General features: G+C 53.1%; 1 protein-coding gene across 4 annotated transcripts in view; it reads right to left on the reverse strand.

The window, feature by feature from the left end:
• Window positions 1-17,833, reverse strand: part of RGS3 (regulator of G protein signaling 3) — a 131,102-nt gene that overhangs the window by 80,013 nt on the left and 33,256 nt on the right. For all 4 annotated transcript variants that reach the window (XM_007109476.2, XM_028493600.2, XM_007109478.3 and 1 more), the window contains 6 exons: window positions 14,313-14,394; window positions 13,446-13,551; window positions 12,314-12,665; window positions 11,372-11,411; window positions 6,307-6,503; window positions 3,461-3,544 (listed from right to left, as the gene is read on the reverse strand). In XM_007109476.2, coding sequence (XP_007109538.2) covers window positions 3,461-3,544; window positions 6,307-6,503; window positions 11,372-11,411; window positions 12,314-12,665; window positions 13,446-13,551; window positions 14,313-14,394 — 861 coding nt within the window. The remainder of the gene's footprint in view (window positions 1-3,460; window positions 3,545-6,306; window positions 6,504-11,371; window positions 11,412-12,313; window positions 12,666-13,445; window positions 13,552-14,312; window positions 14,395-17,833) is intronic.

The following is a 17,833-nucleotide window of genomic DNA, read 5'->3' on the forward strand; positions in this document are numbered from 1 at the left end:
CTCACTTGTAACTAACATCATTGCCCTCATGGATAGGTGAGGACCCTACAGCACCGAGAGGTTGAGTGACCTGTCCAAGGCTACACAGCCAGAGACCATTGCCCAGGTCTGGATGACCCCAAAGCTCTCACAATATGGTGAGGTAGCAATGCGCCTACAGTTGTCCTGTCCCTGAATGTGAAAGAATCCAAGCAGGGACCAAAAAAGAGGAACAAAGGAGACAGAAACATGAAGTTAAGGGAAGGGAAGAAAATGATCTCAGAGTTCAGAAGGAGTTTAGGGGTTGGTTGAGAAGAAGACTTCAACGTCCAATGAGTGGAAAGGAGAAAGCTCTACACTAGGCAAGCACAAGACAAACTCTCAGGCTCCCCTGACCCATTCAGTGGAAACCTGGAAGTGGTCTCTGGACCCACAGGGAAGCTGGCAGGGGAAGGGTCAGAGGAGACAGTCTGTCAGGAGCCTAAAAATTCAAAAAACAACCCAGGCCCAGAGAGGGCTGGATGGATGGCAAGTGGAGAAGAGGTACAAGCAAGGTGAGAAAAGACCCAGGTCGCTGCTCTGGCCCGGATTCCCAGAGCTGAGAATGTGGTCTAGACAGGAAGTGATTAAGGCCTGAACGAAGAATTTCCCCAAAAGCCAGGTCAGGGAAAGGACAGAGCTGGCGCACAGCGGAGGACAGGGCAGAGAGGCGAGGGTGCCAGAGGAGGGCAGGTGGGCCCCTCTCCCGTCTCACCAGCACCCTGTGGGCCTTGCTCCCCGCGGGAGCCACAGCAGCCCGCGGTGCAGTGACGCCCATCTCCACAGCCCAGTTACCTTCTGCTTCCCACAGCAGGCCCTGGGGGCCGCCAGCTGTCTTCCCCACACTTGCTCCAAGGACACATCTGTTTTCCCAAAGGCTCAAGAGTGGAGGAATCGCTTGGTTAGGAAATCCTTGTGACTTGAAGGATAATCCCACGTGGGATTATCACTAATCCCACATGGTCCTAACCAAGCTTCCTAGGAGGAATCTTGCCTGAGGGCAGGGTTTGCAGCAAAGGCCTTGGTGCCTGAGCCAACGGTAAACTTAATGAGTCAGTGTGTAAAGTGAGGGCATGTCTGTCTTGTGCCCCATAGGACTCCTGGAACCTCCAGCACAGGGCCTGGCTCCATCGTAGATGCTCAGTAACCATTCTTTGAATGTAGAAATGAGGTTGTACCAAAACGCTGATTTGATCTCAGGGCACGTGAATCAAGTTGGTGACTTCCGGGAGGGTGTGTGATGAGGGCAGTTCACGGTGTGGGATTGGATCAGCTCATGGAGCATGCCCAGAGAAGAGAAGGGACAACAAGCCAAGGGGGAACATTCCACGAACAAAGATTCCTGTCGAGCACCAGGGAGAACCTTCTACAATTTAGGGCTCTCTGGTAATAGAACCACTGCTGGGAGGGCTCCCTCAGCAGACTCAGGAAGGGGCTGGAGAACGATCAGCTGGAAAGTTACAGGGAAGCAATTAGAATGGACGGCTCCTGAGGCCCCAGCCACGATGCGATTCTCTGAACGTCTCCAAATCCCTCTTGAATTGGTTTATATTTTTGGCCTGAATAACACGACAGGCTACTAAGAGCCACATATTTGCTTCCTATCATATTTCAAGAAAAAGAAATGCATTATTTTTCCTTGTCTTCAGATCATTTCTTTCAACAGTCAAAAGGGGTCTCTTAGTTCTAGGGCTCCAAAGACCCACTAGGCAAAGAGCTTTTGGACAGATTTTCACTATCATCAGGCTCTGGCTTTAGCCATGTTTGTTAGTTTGTTTTTTAACAAACACACCAGAGCCAGCATGGGATCCTGGAAAGAACTGCTGAGCCAGAGAGATCCCAAGTGCTAATCATGGCTCCATCTTTTAGGAGTCTTGAGACCCTCAGGTCCTAGTTAATCTCACCGGAGCCTCAGCTTCCTCATCTACTGAGTCGGGACAAACATGCCTCTCCTCAGGGACCTGCGAGAGTTAACTGGGATCAAGTATGGAAAACTTGCAGAGTGAGGATAAATAAAAAGTGCTCAAGGTTTGCAGGCTTAATGGTGAGTGAGTAGGGGAAGAAAACTGAGACATATGAATGTATTCCACAGTGGCTGCCATTTCTAACTGCCTCCTTCTGAGTCTTGTGAGTGTATAGCCACACCTCAGTTTCTGACCTTTGGCTACCTGACTGAGCTCCACCACACACTTATTCACCAAGCACAGCTCCAAAGGACTTCTCGTTCCTAAAACCCAAATCCCCCACAACAGATGAAGTTTTACTCCCACAGAGGCAATTCAGAAGTTATGCCAAGGTTCTTAAGAAAGTTCCCGAAGAGGAGGTCCAGAAATGTGGTAAGCAACGCCAGTGTGGTAGAAATAATCCTGCAGTCTCCCCAGGGAGCGCCCCTGAAAGACAACGCTCATTTGGAAAATATGAGTTCTGGTCTACTTGTTTCACAAACAAAACAAAAGCAGCCTGCTTTAGCCACGACTACACAAAATGTCCCGGAATGCTGAGGCTGAAAGGGCCCTTAGAGATCAACTGACCTCAGACCCTGCCCTTGCTGCCTCAAACACACACACACACCCCCACTGTTCCAATGGGAAGACTGAGGAAGAAGGAAGAAGTCGTAAGTGAACGAGCAGCGGAGCAAGAGCTGGCTACATGCCTTCTACCTCCAAGTTTCCTGATCTTTCCACCACCCCAAGCTGTCACTCAACTCAGCCAAGCCAGGCTGCCAGCTCTGAATCAGGGCCTGATTGGAGGCAAGCCCCCTACCCTCTCTTCAAGGCTCCCAGGTAGCCCAGTCAGACCCCAGGGCTCCAACTTCTGTTCCCAAGTAGATTTAAACTCGTGAGACTGAGCCGGAACCTGACCAGCTCTGGGGATGGTGTGGGCGAGTGAAATCCTCCCAGTTAGAGATAAGCCAGGGCCACCTCCCAGGAAAAACAGCGTGACCTACACACCCAGGTCTCTGTTGGCAGAGCTAGAGCCCAAAGAGAGATCACAGACTTATCCCTCAGAAGAGGATTTTGGATTTGGGTTAATATACACCCAAAAACCCAGGTAAGGGTGCTCTTCTAAAAATTCTCTTTGGCTAACAGCTTTAATCTTCTCATCCACAAAGTCATTCATCACAGCTGGGGTGAAATGCCATCTCTCCTGCTCCTTAGAGGAAGTTGGGATAAACAGTGGAACGTCATTAGGGGTTGGGAAAACTCTCTAACCATCAAAGATGGACTCTATCGCTTTGAGAGGTGGTGAGTTCCCTATCACTGGAAATATACCCAAAAAAGCTGGGTAGCCATTTGGTAAAGAGGGTATGGAGGCCTTTTCTGGTCTTTTCTACCCCAACTGTACAATTCTGAGACCATCAGGAAGAGAGGAAAGTTAGGGGCTTGGAGGATGGCCAATGAAGCCCACCAGAAACCCCACCCGGGAAACGTGAGTGTCTTACCTCGGCAGCCTTGTTTCTCCCCTCGTACAGCAGCAGCTCCTCTGACAACAGGAGGGTCCGGGCAGGGTTACAGAGATCTAAAGGCTGAAAACAAAGAGGACAGTTCAAAGAGGCCTGGTGGAGATGGGGGGGAGGGAGAGGGAGAGGGAGAGGGGGAGGGGAGGGGAGGGGATGGGGAGAGGGAGAAGGGATAAAGGAGAGGGAGAAAGGAAAGAAACTGCCCTTGTGGCATTTTGTTTGGGGAGTTATTTGTTCCACTCATCCTGATCAGGAGAATGCCAGTGATTCAGAGTTTTCAAGCCATGTGTCACTTAGTTTTCCATTTCAGTGGTGACCTTGCCCTCTCCTCTGTTTCTATGTTTTTCATGCACAATTTATTATTCCAGTCAGGAAGCTTTCTCAGAAATGTGGCTTTAAAAGGCAACAAGAAGCACTTTTCATGACTCAGTGATTTTTTCCCTTCTTTTACCTTTTTCTTTATGAGGGGAGGGGAGGGGGAGGGGGAGGCAGCCTGCCAAAGCCAGCCACAGAAGACCACTGGCCCTGCCCCAACACCCCAAGAGCCCACACGCCCACTCATACACAGACAGAAACAGAAAGACAGAGATGCTCATCCTGGGCGGAACTGCTGCTGCTACCTTCCCCACCAGCCCTCACACACTAGCTGCAGGAAGTCCAACCACATGGTTGGCCTTTGCCATCCTCCCCACCCCCGACCCTACCACCTGAGCCCGCCCCAGCTCCCCAACTGCACCGAGCTCCTGGGCGCTCCTGGCCCCCACATGCACCCATCTGCCTGTTCATGCTGTCAGGCCCAGGCTCTCAGGATGCCTCTGGCAGTATCCTGAGAACCTCATGCCAGATTTGGTCACCTGAGCCCCTTCAAGGCCAGGCCAGTCCCTGCTCTACATTCACAACACACTTGAGTTCACTGAGTCCTTCTCAGCTGTCAGTTCCCAGGGACCAAGTCTCACCCAAACCTCTCACCCCACCACATGACCCTGCCCCCTACCCATGATGGAGCCCTCCCCCGCGCAGCCTGAAGAAACCTCCCTCAGCTCTGGACTACCCAGCAGGGCTTATCCTCGTGAATGCACATTTATAATATGGCTTCTGGGCACCTGACCCAAGCAAGGTGCTGGAAGAAAGATAACGAAACAAATGTCAACTACTCACAACAACCAAGATGGATCTTATAAGTAATGTGAGGCAAAAGAAGCAAGGCCCAAAAGAAGATATGAGATATGGTTTCATTAAGCAATATTCAAAAAGAAGTCATTTAGGAAAGCACATATAGGTGGTAAAACTAAAGAAAAGCTAGGAAATGATTATCATAAAGTCAGGCTAGTGGGTATGTCTCGGGGGGAGGGGGCATCGTAATCAGGAAGAGAGATACACAGCCTCTGGAGCGGTGGCAATGGTCTAGTCCTTTCTCTTAGTTGATATCCGCTTTATAATTACCCGTTAAACTCTGCATTTAAGTGTTATGCCATTTTTGGTTTATATATTTTACAACTCAAAAGTTTTTTATAACTTTTAAAAACTAATTTTTAATTTTTTTGGTAAAAATTTAAAAATGAAACTGAAAAATAAGTCCCGTGGATTCCAAGACCTTTGTGGTTACATCCCGAGAAAGAGAAGAGACCAAGAGAAAGACAAAGGGCAGACCCTGCCCAAGGAGCTGTCTGGGGAGAGGCGCATCATCTGCCAGAGTTGCGTTGTGAGTGTCCTATAAAAGTATGAGTTCTAAGATCCACTGGCCAGTGACAGGCCCGGAATGGGAGGCCAGGGAGACCAGAGAAGGCAGGCATGGTCAGAAATGAAGCTCTTGGGGCCATGTCCCCTCTAGGTTGCTGATGAGAGGATAAACTAAGAGTCCCTCTGGAAAGCAATTTGTCAAAATATGCATAAAGAGCCTTTAAGATGTTTATGACCCATAGCCCAGTCGGAATCTCCCCCAAGGAAAATAATCCAATTCACGCATGAGGATCTTTATCACAGAGTTATTTACAATAGCAAAAGAGTAGACATAACACAAGTGTCTGAACAGAATAGAGAACTGGTTAAATAAATATGGTACATCCATATAGTAGAGTCCAACCTCTACAAGACACAGACTCAAAGAATATTTAATGATGTAGGAAATGTTCATGCTGCAATTCTTGTTTAAAAAGGCAACAGGATATAAAACGTACAATAAGATCTGTCTGGGTTTTTTTTTAATATGTATATGCACAGGAAAGATACCTAAATGCTCACATTGGTTATAGCTGGGTGATAGAATAAATAAAGGTTTGGAAATGTGGAGGAAGAGAAGGAAAAAGAGAGAAAAGCAGGAGAAAGGAGATCTAAATAATCTCAGGCCACCAGCTAGTACCGGCCAGACATGTTTGCTAAGATGTCTGATGGCCAGACAAGATGCCAGACCTCGAGGCTCTCTCCCTTGGTCATCTCCAAACAACAAAGCACTGGAGGAGCCAGGAAGCAGAACCCTCAGCACACAGGCCCTGTGACAATACAACCAGCAGCTATAGCGTGTCTGCAATGGCCCCAGAGAAAGGGGAGGGGGAGGGGGAAGGGAGGGGGAGAGGGGAGGGGGGAGGGGGAGGGGAGGGGGGACCCGCTTGTCGCTGAGCTTCCCTGCCCTCACTCTCCTGTTCCTCCTCCTGGAAACCTCTGCTCCCTAAGTATAACCCCCGGAATCCTGAGCCCCTAAAGCTATTTGTCTTTCCCAAAAGGGGGTCCTCAGTCCTGGAACAAGGTACCATCTCTGAGTCCCAGGGTGAAGGACCCTATTCTTTCTCACCTTCTCCAGAAGGAGTCTTTGGGGTCGGCCATCAGCTCACCTGAACGAAGATGGGGAACACCAGGACCTTGGGGGCCAGGGTGACGTAGGTGCCATAGCTTGAGTGTGGGGCGTGCGGCCTCATGACCGGGCAATTCTGGTAGTTCCCATGGCCCTTCATGGTCTGCACCGTCTTCATCAGCCGACACTTCTTCCCCAGGCCCGTGTAAGACTTCCCTTTACTGGGACTCCCTGATTCTGTGGAACAGAGACGGGGGACCGTGAGGCATTTCTATCCCCCCTGCAGAGGCATGCCTCTGCAGAAACAGGAACACAGTCTCAGTCCATTAACAGCCATTAACAACAGCAGCTGTGCCGGGCTCTGAGCAAGGCGCTGAGAAGACAGGGAGACCTCAGAAGGAATCCCCTCACACTCTGTGAGAGATACTAAAGTGTAAACCAGCAACTCCAGGGCAAGGACTGAGCTGGGAACCGCCAACAATGATAAAGGCAGCATTCCTCATCTGGTGACCCAGGACCTGAATCAGACCTATCGGTTTGGCCTCGCACATTTAAAAATCAGAAAATCTCTCAGATTTGAAAAATCAGAAGATCTGACCTCACCGGGCCCACAGTCCCACATCAAACAAGCAATCAGATGGAGTGTCCCCGGTGGCAGAGCATGTGTGCTCCCCCTTGTCCCCATCCCCACTGCCCCCTGAGCACACCCAGCACTGCTGGCCCATTTCATTGCCTCCCAGGTCCCTTGAACAAAGGGACTGGAGGTCATGTCTCTGCAGTGATAGCAGAGACAGTGGGCTTTCTCAGGATGTATGGGGGTCTGCCTTCTACTAGCCAAGGGAGCTGGAGCGGCCTGGCTCACTGAGTCAGTCTGGAATAAGGAGTGGCACCTGCCGCTCCAGTTCCCGGGGAAGGGCACCAGTCCTGAGCCAGAGGGCTGCACCCAAATCCCACTCCTCTGCTCCCCAGCTTGGTGACCACCAGAAACTCACTTCCCCCCTCAGAGTCTTGGTTTCCTCACTGCAATTATAGTACCAAGCTCGTGGGGTTGCTGTGAGGATTAAATGAGACACTCCAAGTAAAGACCCGAGAATAATGCCTGGGACCTGGTAAGTGCGCGATAAAAGTGAGCTGCTAACTTATTGTGGTTTTGTTGTTGTGATTTCTCCACTTGGTAAAGCAAGTTAATCAGATACTCCAGGGACTCTGGGAATCCTAGGCTTCATCGCAGCCAGGAGGTATTCCCCGGCTTGGCTATCAGCTCACAAATTATTCTCATCAGAAAAGGAGGAGAGAGAGAGAGAGAGAGAGAGAGAGAGAGAGAGAGAGAGAGAGAAAAGAGAGAGAGAAAGAGAATGAATCACCCCCAGGGAAGAGAGCAGAGAGCTGCAGGGAGTCCCTCTATAAGGTGACACAGCAGGACACACACCCTCACACTGAACAAGGGGTGGCATACAGATCTTTATCATGTCTCATCCAATGGGCAGAAGAGCAAAACACAGAGTAGCTAAAAAGTCAGGAATTCTTGGACACAAGCAGGTAGGAGACAAACTCCAGGGCATTCAGACTCTGCATACACCTGGGCCCCCTCCGAGGGTCCCTGCTGTCAGGTGGGCAACTGATCAGCCCTCCCTGACCTGCATGCGCAGCCCACTGAGGCCCAGGTCTCCTTCCGCCACCCCCAGTCCTGGCAGCCTGGGGGTGAACAGGTGGCCTGACCCCTGCTACTACTCAGGGAAGCTCCCCACCAACGCGTGGTCCACAACCTCGGGGGAAAAACTCAGCTCGGAAGGTTTCACACTTGCTTCCTCTACCCACTCCATGCCCCTCCTCACCGAGGAGGGTGAGAAAAACAAGTCAACCCACACACACAAGTGACCACCAATCACAGCAGTATCTTGGGGGCAGCACTCGAACCATAATAACCGAAACCACTTCCTGCTTCTTCAGGGAGTCACTTAGAGAAGAGGAAAAAGAGCGTGAGCCCAGGACAGGGGCGGGGGGCACATGCATGGAAGTACCTACCCAGCTCCTCATCTGCTCTGGCCCCAGACGTATGCCCCAGAGGGCTCTGTGCTGCCAGGCACCGGCCCCTTTGCTGAAAGAACCCATCCTGGCTCTCAAGCTCTGCACTGGATTTGAGTTGGACAAGACACCTGAACTTGAGCACTGGCCTCCTCAGAGACTGGCTGTGTAACCCTGACCAGGTTCCTTACCCCTCTGAGCCAGAGTTTTCTCCACTGCAAAGCAGAGATAATACAAACTGCTGCCTTGCCTGCCCCAGGGCAGGTGAGGGCGCACACAAGAGACCCGATGGGAAAGTGTTTGGTGAATGGTACCAGGGTGTGAGGGCACGAGGATTATAAACCCAAACCAACGAATAATCTACCCGTCGGGGCTGGCATTAGGACAGGGCTGCTGCACCACAAACTGTACCATGAACGGGGATCACGGGGTCAGTCTGGAACTAGACAGTCTAATTTAACACAACCGAGCCTAGACCAGAGTAGGCAAAACCACACAGGACTGACAAGCAAGGCAAAGTAGACCAAACTTAACGAAGGGGGCTGTTTGCTAATGCCAAAATCTGGGCCTTTGCCCGCCTCCAGTCTGACCTTTAAAGGAATCCACTTCTTCCCTGCCCTAGCCCAGCTGCATAGGGATGTCACAGAATCTTTGCCTTGGGCCTAGAGAGTCATGAATAAGCCACTTGACGTACACCTTTGCCTTCAGGTGGGAAGCAGCCCCATTTTATAGACAAGGCAACTGAGGCCTGGAGTGATTGGGGGACTTGCCCAAGGTCATCTGGCCAGTAACTGGTACAAAGCGGAATCAACCCAACCTATGTGGCATGCCCTCGTGCCCCATCTCCACATACCCTGGATAGTGTGTAGCAAGTGGGCTTGATTTTCCAAAACTGATTTTTTGAAATATCTTTTTTAAAAAACAGTCCAAGTTATAACCCAGCTACTGAGCTCTGTGAAAGCAAACTCCTTAACTTCCCACCTGCTACCGCTTACACCCTCTGGTCCAAACCCCCATATCACCCCTTAAACACCTGCTTCACTGACCAAACAGTAACTACTCAGCTTTGCTCCGGCTTCCGAGGTGAGCCCTGGCAGCCATCCCCCCGCCACCGGCTGTGGCGAATCTGAGGCTGGGCTGCTTTCACAGGGCAAGGGACAATGCCAAGGGCACCCGCAGCCCTGGAGAACACGCCGACGACAGGCGGGCAGGCACCCGAGGCCCCAGAAGGGCACCAGACCCCATTCTATTCAGGTTGGCTCAACCCACCCACCCTCCCGCAAGGAGGCCGAGCAGCCCAGCCAGAGGAGGAGACAGAAGTCGGCACCCTGGCGACAGCTTTAGCCTCTGGAGAACCCTGAGTGCATTTAACGGAAGATCTGTACCCTGAATTCCACCCCTTCATCTGAACCCGCGGACCAGGAGCTAGGAATATTTGATCCCTGGTAAAGAGCAAAGATGTCCTTGGATACCAAAATAATTATCATCATGAAGAATAAGTGAAGTCAGGTCAAGTTCTTAATATAATGCATTCATAAGTTACCACTGTTATTAACAGCAGCATCATTTCCTTGCTTGTCCCTCTCCCACAGCCTGCGTGACTCTGCCCTTCTTGGTTTACTAAGTACTGTATTCTCAGAGGGGAACCAAAATGTGGACACGAGTTGGGAGGACACCAAGAGGCATCTCTCGGCCGAGAAGGAACCACACCAGCCTGCCTCAACCCACACACCTCTCCAGCTCCCTTCCCCCATGAGCAGTCTGCAAACCTTGGAGGCAACCAGAGTCACTCCCCTTCAGTCAGTCACTCAAATAAAATTCTGTTGAGTACCTGCTGTCTGTCAGACCCTGGGACCAGCATCAGACACACGGAGGTGAACAGGCCTAGGCCCTGCCCTTAATGGGTTCACCATTTAGCAGTGACATCTCCACTCTAACCTGATGCGGCAACTAAAAGCCTTTTTAAAACTCAGCGTTGAATCACCATCAGACTTTTCTCCGGAAGGAACACAGATTCATTTCCAACAGACCAAGCCCTAACACCCAAATGCCCCAGCCTGGAGAGAATAAAGATGGCTTCCAGCCACAACTCTGAGCCTGATGGGAGCCCTTTTCCCTCCAAAGGGCACCTGCTCTAAGCAAGCATCGTCTTCATGCTACTGACAGAGGGGGACAGCAAGGAAGCAAGTCTGCAAGTGGTTGGGAAAAGGCCATTCACAAAGAAGGAGGTCAAAGGGCATTCTGTGGGCTCTGAAGGAAGGGCTCAAGCATATCCAAGGTCAGTACCATGGACCACCGCAAGGCTAGTCTCAACCTTCCAGATACCATCTGGACTCCAGCCAGCCAGACTCAGGCCAGCGCAGAGAGGGCCTAAAGGAATGCCCAGGAAAATCCAGCAGCTACACTGATATCTCAGTTTTCCTGGGAGAAGGAACTGGTTTTGAGCCCAGCTTCTCTCCCTGGCCCTTAAAAAATAAGGCCAGGATTTGAAGGACAAAGGAGAAAAGTCCCTTCAAACAGCAGAGACATCTCTGCACTTCAAAGACAGCTAACTTCTGTGTAACATCACTCAGTAAACAGGCTGCTACTCAAAACCATTATCTCCTTCAGTCCTCCCAACAACCCTCTGAAGTGGGAATTATCAGCCCTGTTTTATAGATAAAGAAACTGAGGCTCAGTGAGGGGACACGAGTTGCTCAAACTCACACAACTCCAATTTGGAACCTCCCAGCTCCAAATTCCGTGCCTCCCTCCCGAGCTGGCCTGACCACAGCGCCTACAGCACCTTATATATATTGGTTGCTCAGTAACGTTGGTTGAATCTCAGCTGAATGCCTGAGTCCTGAACACCATCTGTTAGACTGCTCTGGGAAGATGCCCTCTCTTTCTCCTCAGTTCAGGCTCCAAGGAAGAAAGACACTGGTTCAGTGAGGGAGAAAAAGGTCCCAAGAGGAGACAGAGTCTGTGTCAAAATTGGGGTGGGGGGGAATCTTGACCCTGTTGGGAAGGCCTCCCAACAGATGGCTAACCTCACCATCTCTCCGGGGCTCAGAGGGCACAGCAGCAGAGGAGAGACTCACCTTCGGGGATGGCATCCTCCTGGTACACAGGCCGCAGCAGCTGCGAGGGAAAGACAGAGAACTACCTCAGCCCCAGGAACGGGGCAGACCACCAGGCAGGCTGCTCAGCCCTGGCCTGGGGATAGGAGGGGAGCACCTCAGCGCACGAGGGCAAAACAGCAGTCCCGCTAACGAGCTGAGAGGGGGGCCTGGAGGGATCACAGAATCTAGAATCCTCCAGAATGTTCGAGTTGAACGAGGCTTTAGCTGTCATCAAGTCTAACCCCTTGGCCAAGTCCCCAACTTCCTTAACGGCAGCTTGTTCCAAAGTGTGTTCTGTGAAACACTGGCACTTGGGACGCTAACAACTCTGCCGCAAAGGGTGCACCGTCAGGGGAGTTTGAGAAATGCTCAGTTAAACAAGGGTAAACCACCTTCTTCACTGCAGATGCCCTCAGAGCCTCAAATAGGCTAATATGCATTGGGAATCTCCCAGAAGAGGAAGAGAGCATAAGGTGTTTCTCAAACTCATTTGACCTCAGGAAACTTTCTTCCCAGAGTACCTCCTGGGACCGATATTTTGGGGCACACACGCCGACATCCCATTAGGCCATCTTACAGCTCCTATGACGGGCTCGCTGCCTACCACGCAGCCCATTCCGCTGCGGAAAAGTGCAGACTGGCAGAAAGCTCTTCCTTCTTTTGAGGTGAAATCTTCTACCGTGTGACCTCCCCTGGTCCTGGATCTGTGCTCTGAGGCCACAAAGACCCACCTGCTGTCTCTGCCCAGGACAGCCCTACAGGACAGCCCTATAGAGGCTGGAGCTAACACATAGCCCACTTCCCTGCTCCCCACTCCAAGCCCCTGGCAGGCTCCTCACAACACAATTTTGAGTCTTCCCATCTCCCTGGCCTCACTCAGGGACCCATGCCCTTCACCTCCCCTGAACCAGCTGTCCATACCTGGCTCCCAGGGTTCAGCGGGGCCAGGATGATGTAGTTGGGGTCGGCGGGGGCAGTGGCACGGGACAGTGCAGGCAGGGTGTGCTGGCCCCCGCGCTTGGTCACCTCAGTGTAGCGCTCCCAGCCACCGAGCAGCAGCCCATCCGAGCTGTCACACACCAGGTGACAGCTGTGGCGCTGCTCTGGCCGTGCCTGGGCCCCGTGGGTGCAGTTCTTCTCCCGCTTGTTGGGGGGCGACTGGAGGTCATGGGTTGACTTGCAGGACGCCCGCCGCAGGACCCCGCCATCTGGCCCCGGCTTGACCTGGGGGACCATGCGCCACACGAGCAGGATGATCTCGCTGGAGCAGCTCCTGGAAGTTGGAGGAGGCGGGGAGTCACAAAGGGAAGTTGAGTCTGGGGGAGACCAAAGTCAGCCACGGTGGGGGCCTGCGGGGGCAGAGAGGAAGAGAGGGGAAGAGGGCAGGGAAGCCCCAGTGCCAGAGCAGGAAGGGATGCAGAGGCCATCTAAAGTAGAGACAGCAAAGGGGTCTCTTAGGTCGACTCTAGTTGACTGGCAGAGGTTGGGAAGGACACTGAGGCCAAGGCCAAGTAAACAAGAAAGAAGACCAATCTCAACTAGTGATGTGCCTCCTGGACACAAAGTATTATGAAGGAGGAGCAAGCAAGCCACGGCCTGTGTACAACCCCTCATCCGGTCATTCTAGAAGCAAACCTAAAATGGGCCATGAGGGCTTTAACCCAGAGGGTCGAAATTTAGGGGACTCCGAAATTTAACGAATAACTGTTTAATTGTGCAATTGAAAATGTTTGCAACACCTACGCATCCTTAGGAAACCAAGGGCTTAGCTCTGAGGTAGTAGAACTAATGAGCTAAAGTAGAGAGCGACCCCCCTGGAGCTGCACCACGAACCACAGGGTCTATTTGAGAGCTTCTTCCCCGCTGTCTGCTCTGGGATCCAAAATTGCTCAGAACCTGAACCTTCCAATTTCAGGCCAAGAAACTGATCCCCCAAGGAGCCAAGTGAATTGCTCACAGCTGGGAGGGAGGGACGGGCGAGGCGTGTGCCCAGGTCTGGGGAGGGGAGGTGCGCCTCAGCCCGAGGCCCCAGGCTGCCCGCCGCCCCTGTCACCGGATCTCGTGTGCCAGCTCCACGCATTTCCAGTGCTCCACGGGCCTCTCGTTCAGCTGCAGCACCGTGTCCAGCTGCTGCAGCCCTGCCCGCTCTGCCGGGCCCCCTGCAGGGACAGAGAAAAGCCACTCAAGGGCTCCTAAAGCCCGCAACACCCTCAAAAGCCCCGGGGTCCTTTGCTTCCACAGTGACCTTGGACAAGGACCACTCCCCTCTGTTTCTTCATCTGTGAATGAGGGGTCAACCTCGGAGGCTCTCGGGGACCTTGAAGGGAGGCTCCCCTTTGCCCTCACTTCCTCCCTGCCCGCATACCCAGTACTGGCTGACCTCTCTGCTGTCCCCCTCCCCGCCAGGCCCCTCTCCCACCGCAGGGCCTCCCAGCCCTTGAGAACCCTTCCTTGCTGCCAGGCTCACAGGCAAATGGGAGCATCCAGATCACCATGTCCCAGCTTTTCCACTTTGGATGTTCACTCTGTGACTAGAAGTCTTTTCTTTGTGAAAAATAGGGAGGGAATGACTATTTTTAAGTGCTAATCAGGCTGGAATAGGATAAAATACTGGTTCCAAATCGAGTTCATAAATGACTCTCATTTTCCCATGCAGCCATTACTGAAAATATAGGTTTAGTTCCTGTTTGAAATGACTGGGAAACAAAATATAAAAATCTATTTTCATTTTGATTAAAAAAAAAAATAAGAGAGAGTAGGTGTATTTTCATAGACCTCACTTTCATCTATGGCCATTTAAAAATATTATTCTTTTCGTTTTCAAAAACCAGGACACTTTGCTCCATTTAGGGCTCCCCTTTCAGTTCCAACATCTTGTTTGCAAAGCCTCGGGCTGGCATCACCCGAGACATTCACTCACCAGAATCCACGGCCTGGACTCGGACCGGAGAGTCGCAGCAGATGGTGAAGCCGAAGCCGTCCTTCCCCCTCGGGATGGTAATCTAGGACACAGCCCTGCCCAGTTACTCCCAGAAGCCATGAGGCCGCTGTCTCTGCTCCAAGGTCATGAAGAACACAGTCCCCACCCCAGAGCCACCTTCCTCTCCAAGGTTGCTGGAGCCAAGAAGGAGGCTGGCCGGCCCCTCGCTGTCCCTATCTTGGCCCAGGCATCTTGAGCACTGGGTTGTGGGCCAAGCAGGAAGGCTGGGAGCTCAGGAGGTAAGCCAGGCCCACGTGGAAGGGCCCAGACAGAGCCTTGGAAGGGTGAATCTCGCCTTCCTCAGCCCTGGCAGACATGTGGCCTAGCCCTTGACCCAAGGGCCCACTGCACTGCACGTCTCCGCCTCACCTGTGACCCACTGCCTGCTCGGTCCCTTCCTCCTTTCCCCAGGGGTTCATGGAGCATCCGCCCAAGGCTGGCCCCATGCTGAGGGCCCAGAGACGAAGCTGGCCTGTTGGCTGCCCTCCCAGAGCACAGGGGAGGAAAGACAGGGATGCACACACTCACCACCTCAGGCCAAGGGGCAGGGGACACGTGCTAGGGGTCTCAGGGCCGTCCACCGCCAGGGCCTCAAGCTATCAGTGAGGGCTCCCAGGTGAGGGGGCAAGTGAGGGCACAGGTAGGCTTCCTGGCTGAACCTGAACTAGCCAATGACCTCACTGTGCCTGCTGCAGCCTGTGTGCGTGGCAGGTGCACAACCCCTACTTTCAGAAGTCCCCTGAAAGGGCCCTGCCATCTGGATGCTCTTTTCAAAGCAACATGCAATTATTGAGCTCCTACTGCATGCCAGGCTCTGTTGAGGCACCAGGTCATGAGGCCTTGGTCTCTGGCTCCCAGAGGAGCATGAGGGGACACTGATCTCTCCAAAGCAAAGCAGGTCATGATAAGCATTACAGCAAAACGTGAGGATGGTGCTGGGAAGAGTCCTTTGTGCTTTGACTTTAGATGACAGGCCTGGTGCAAGGCAGGAACCAGCAAGTGCTCTGCTAGTGAGGACAGCACTGCAGCCTCCCACCAGCAGCGGAAAGCTGGCAGGGGGCGGCGTGGTCTGCTAGCTCAGTTCAGTTCTACCTTGCTGCATGCCCTCTCTGTGCACCCCCAGTTAGGCTTTGGGAGGGGGGCAGAAAGCCCAGCCCCTGCCCACTCAAAGAGCAATTCCAGGCTGCTCAGAGCAGGTGTATGAGAGCAACAGACTAAGGCAGCTGAAGTCAGAAAAGGGGTCTGGCTCCCTGGATGTGGCGTGGGCCCCGGTGCGGCATGGGGTAGGGCACCCCAGGCAGGCTGAGGAAGAAGCCAGCTCAGCAGCCCTGAAAGAGGTCAAGAGCCACCGCCTCATTAGGAGACTGCTGTCTCCTTCCTTTAGGGGTTACCTCTTCCAGGCTGGGTGCCCAGCATTCACCTGCCAGCTGTCCCAAAGGCCAGGCATGGGAAAGGGGAGGGCCGGGGAGCCCGGGGTGACCCAGGCCCTTGGATGCTGCTGGGGAGGCCCCTGAGGCTCTGCTTCCCACCAGCCCTGGGCCTGGATTCAAAGCGAGTTTGTAAAACAGGAAATCTGACAGACAAGGGGAAGGGGCGGGGGGGGCAGGAAAATACCCTGTTCCCATAAGAATTCTGGGAAAACACACAGCTAAGACAGGAAGAGAAAAAAAATGGAAAGAAAGAAAGAAAAACAAACTCTGGAGTGAGCGCAGAAAGCCCAGACTGAGGCCAAGGGACGATGACAGGAGCCCGGTCCACTCCATGCGACCAGCAGGGATTTTAGGGACCTCACAGCCCACCCTCAACCCAGGCAGAAGCTGGGATGCCAGCATCTTGCTAGCACTTCCCCAGTCCTACCCCACCAAGAGCCACGGCCCCTCCTGCCTGGGGCGCAGCCCTGGAAAACAAGCCCCAGCACCCAGGGCTAACAGTTTGGGGACTGGCCCCAAAGCTGAATCTGGAGAGAAGGAGGGTGCTCCAGAAAACAGCCTGTTCCCCTCATCCAGGTGGGACTGTGGACAGGAGACCCCTCTGCCTTCCTGGGCACCAGGCTAAGCAGAGCCAGTCCAGACAACAGTCCAGGCCAGCTAGGGGCTGGGAAGAGGGGAAGAGGAGACGGTGTTGGGAAGCAAGCCCCTCTCCTGCTCAGTGTGACGGGGTGGGACTGCGTGAAGGAAGCAGAATTATGCTCCGTCCATCGTGGCCACGACCACATTGAGAGGACAATGTCCAAAGAACCTGATCATCACTGCAGCCCTGAGGGAATGCAGGGCTAGTTTCAGAATGCCCATTTTACAGAGAAGGAAACTGAGGCCTGAAGCAAGTAAGCTCTCTGCCCTCCTCTCTGACCTCAGGCCTCAGGGTCAGGAGACAAGGGAAGCAGCCCTGCCCTATCTCTGGGAGCTCAGCGACTCCTGGCAGAGGCCATCCTTCCCGGGGTGCTTCTTGCTCTTTCCTGTCCAGCACAGGAACTGCTACTGCTCTCAGATCTCACCCATGCCAGCATCTCACTTCTGCCCTCCTGCCTGATTTCTGACCCTCTGTCATGCCTAGACTTCAATCCCAATCCCTAAATGCCACAGTTATTGAACCCCCTGCACCAGGCACTTCATACACATTCCATTTACTTTCATAGCATCGTCACATTATCACCCTATTCCACTGACAGGAAGACTGAGGCTCAGGGAGGTAAACTGCCATGCACAAGAGTCAGACCTCAAGATGGGCTGGATGTGAGCCCGGGTCTGGCACAAAGCTGGTGCTCTCAACCCCACACTACTTTCTAGCAGGGAATCCGTCTTGAACTTGAGTCCCAGAGCCCCAGGCCTGGACCGCAGTCATGCCTGGTCCTACTCTGACTGCCAGAGTGTCCCGGTCCTCAGGCCTGTAGTCCCAAGTGACCGAGGACTTCTCGACCTCCCATCCAGTGCCCTCCGTGCCTCACCACCCCGCCATCCAGTTGCCAGTGTCACAGGGGCTGCTCTGCAGGCTCCAGGAGGGCGGGAGGGCCCTGAGAGCTGGGGACTGGGAGAGAACATACATGTCCCACTCACGGTGCAGGAGGGCCCTCTGAGCATCTCCCTGAGACCTAAGTCTGCCTGTTTGAAGGAGTTCAGGACCCAGATTCCAGGCTGGTCATTAAAACACAGAGGGACTTTTCTACACTTTTAAAATCAGAACCATTCCAGAGTCCCATCAGCTTGGACATTCCCAAAATCTGGACATCCCTTGCCTTCACCCTGTCTGACACCATGCCTTTTTTTTTCTTTTTTTTTTTTTTTTTTTTTTTTGCGGTACGCGGGCCTCTCACTGTTGTGGCCTCTCCCGTTGCGGAGCACAGGCTCTGGACACGCAGGCACAGCGGCCATGGCTCACGGGCCCAGCCGCTCCGCGGCATGTGGGATCTTCCCGGACCGGGGCACGAACCCGTGTCCCCTGCATCGGCAGGCGGACTCTCAACC

The sequence above is a fragment of the Physeter macrocephalus genome, chromosome 9, assembly GCF_002837175.3.
Source record: "Physeter macrocephalus isolate SW-GA chromosome 9, ASM283717v5, whole genome shotgun sequence".
Taxonomy (NCBI): domain Eukaryota; kingdom Metazoa; phylum Chordata; class Mammalia; order Artiodactyla; family Physeteridae; genus Physeter; species Physeter macrocephalus.